The sequence below is a fragment of the Terrapene carolina genome, unplaced genomic scaffold, assembly GCF_002925995.2.
Source record: "Terrapene carolina triunguis isolate 2854851 unplaced genomic scaffold, T_m_triunguis-2.0 Scaffold1032, whole genome shotgun sequence".
NCBI lineage: Eukaryota > Metazoa > Chordata > Testudines > Emydidae > Terrapene > Terrapene triunguis.
In genome coordinates this window covers 2,510-4,512 of record NW_020665383.1, presented here as the reverse complement: position 1 = coordinate 4,512, position 2,003 = coordinate 2,510, and the positions used below count along the sequence as shown (strand labels likewise).

The following is a 2,003-nucleotide window of genomic DNA, read 5'->3' as shown; positions in this document are numbered from 1 at the left end:
GCCCAGCCCTGGGCTCCCGCCACCCCCAGCTCTGCCAGTGCCCCTCAGTCCCGACCCGCAGCCCCTGCCAGCCCAGCCCTGGGCTCCCGCCACCCCCAGCTCTGCCGGTGCCCCTCACTCCCGACCCGCAGCCCCTGCCAGCCCAGCCCTGGGCTCCCCCCGACACACAGCTCTGCCGGGGCCCCTCGATCCTGACTTGGATACACCCCAAGGCACCGGGCTGCAGCCAGGATCCTGCCTCCAGCTGCTGATGCCAACGTGCTGGGAGCCGGGAGTCCGGCACTCGGTGCCCGGCCAGGCAGCGGCTCGTCAGCCCCTCGCACCTCGAGTGCGGAGCCGGAACTCACTGACCCCCGGGCTGGAGCATGGGGACCTTGGGGGGGTCTTAGCCTGGTGCCCCCCATGGAGTGCCCCCCCTGCTGCCCCACAGCAGCACGGCTGCTCCTGCTGCCGGCTGGCCAGGGGCTCGCACCCAGGACCAGGGGGCCGTGCTGGGCCATGTCCCCAGGGACCTGCTGGATCCGCTATGGGGTGCAGGGGGGTCACCCCAGGACCCACTGTGGGGCGGCGCCGCCCTGAGGCTGTCGCTTCTGTCTGCCCTGCACCAGCCAGGTTACGGTCTGGTCCACCCGCCCACCTCCCTGCATCACACAGCCCCCCCACCTGTGACCCTGCGCCCCAGCCTCACGGCCCCCTCCCCACCCCCCCCGCCTTCAGCCCCCCCCCCCCCCCCCAGCCACACCGCCCCCTCCCCAACCCTCCAGCCTTCAGCACACGCCCTCCCGCCCCCCCCAGTCACACAGCCCCCTCCCCAACCCCCCAGCCTTCAGCACACGCCCTCCCCCTCAGCCACACAGCCCCCTCCCCAACCCTCCAGCCTTCAGCACACGCCCCTCCCCAGCCACATGGCCCCTCCCCGGCCCACCTCACACACACACACACCCCCCGGCAAAGTAACACACGGCCCCTCCCTGGCATTTGGATGTGGCGCGCATCTCTGAGACGAGAGACCCCAAGGCAGCAAGGTCCCATGGGTCCCACCTGGCTGTGGGGCAGAGCAGGGCAGGGATCTGGGAGGGGGCTCCTGTCCCTCCCATTCTCTACAGCCCCCATCAGCACCACGTGTGAGCCTCCCAAATGCCCGCAGAGGAGTCGTTCCCCCGTGTCCCCACATGCAGAGCCAGCGACCTGCCTCGGACCCCGGCCAGCTGCCCCCCCAGAGCCCCCGGGTACCGCGTGCGCCCGCCCCAAGGCGGGGGACTCACGGGCGTGAAGTGCTGGGGGCCGCAGGGCTCCCCCCGGAAGCGGCAGGCCAGCAGCATGTCCTCTATCTGGTGGCCCAGGCGGTGGAAGAGGCTGTGCATGGTGCGCTCGGAGCGGCGCGGCGGGAGGAAGCGCGAGTAGTTGGCGAGGCGGCTGAGCCAGTGGCGCTGGGCGTCGGGCAGCCCCTCCAGCAGCCCGGGCAGCAGGGAGCGGTTCTCCGCGGCCAGGCCCAGCCACTGCCCGGCCGAGTACAGGTCGGGCTTGGTGAGCTGCAGGAAGCGCACGGGGTTGTTGTTGCAGAGGGTGACGGCCGGGAAGCGCAGCCGCGCCGCCCACGCCATGCGCACCCGGCTGTGCACGGGGCAGGACAGCAGGTAGCGCACGCGGTTGCTGGACCAGGTGCCCAGGAGGCTGAGCGAGAGTAGGAAGGCCAGGCCCCAGAGCAGGCACCGCGGGCGCGACTGCCAGCGGGAGCCCATGTGGTGCAGGCCGTGGATCTTGGTGACACGCAGGAACCGGGCGGTGATCTGGGCGAAGGAGCCGCCCGGGGCTGGGGCCAGGGGTGCCCCCCTGGGGCAGCAGGAATGGGGCCGGGGCATCGCCACCGGCTGGGCCTGGTGTCCTCAGGCTTCAGCCAGGGGTTGGTTTGCCCTGGGAGGCGCCCGGCCCCACAGCCTGCCCTGGATCTGCCCTGGAGGCGCCCGGCCCCACGGCCTGCCCTGGATCTGTCCTGGCTCTGC

General features: G+C 72.5%; 1 protein-coding gene across 1 annotated transcript in view; it reads right to left on the bottom strand.

The window, feature by feature from the left end:
• Positions 1-1,862, bottom strand: part of ASIC4 (acid sensing ion channel subunit family member 4) — a 12,014-nt gene extending 10,152 nt beyond the window's left edge. The window contains exon 1 of the mRNA XM_026661356.1: positions 1,266-1,862. Coding sequence (XP_026517141.1) covers positions 1,266-1,862 — 597 coding nt within the window. The remainder of the gene's footprint in view (positions 1-1,265) is intronic.
• Between the last annotated feature and the right edge of the window lie 141 nt (positions 1,863-2,003).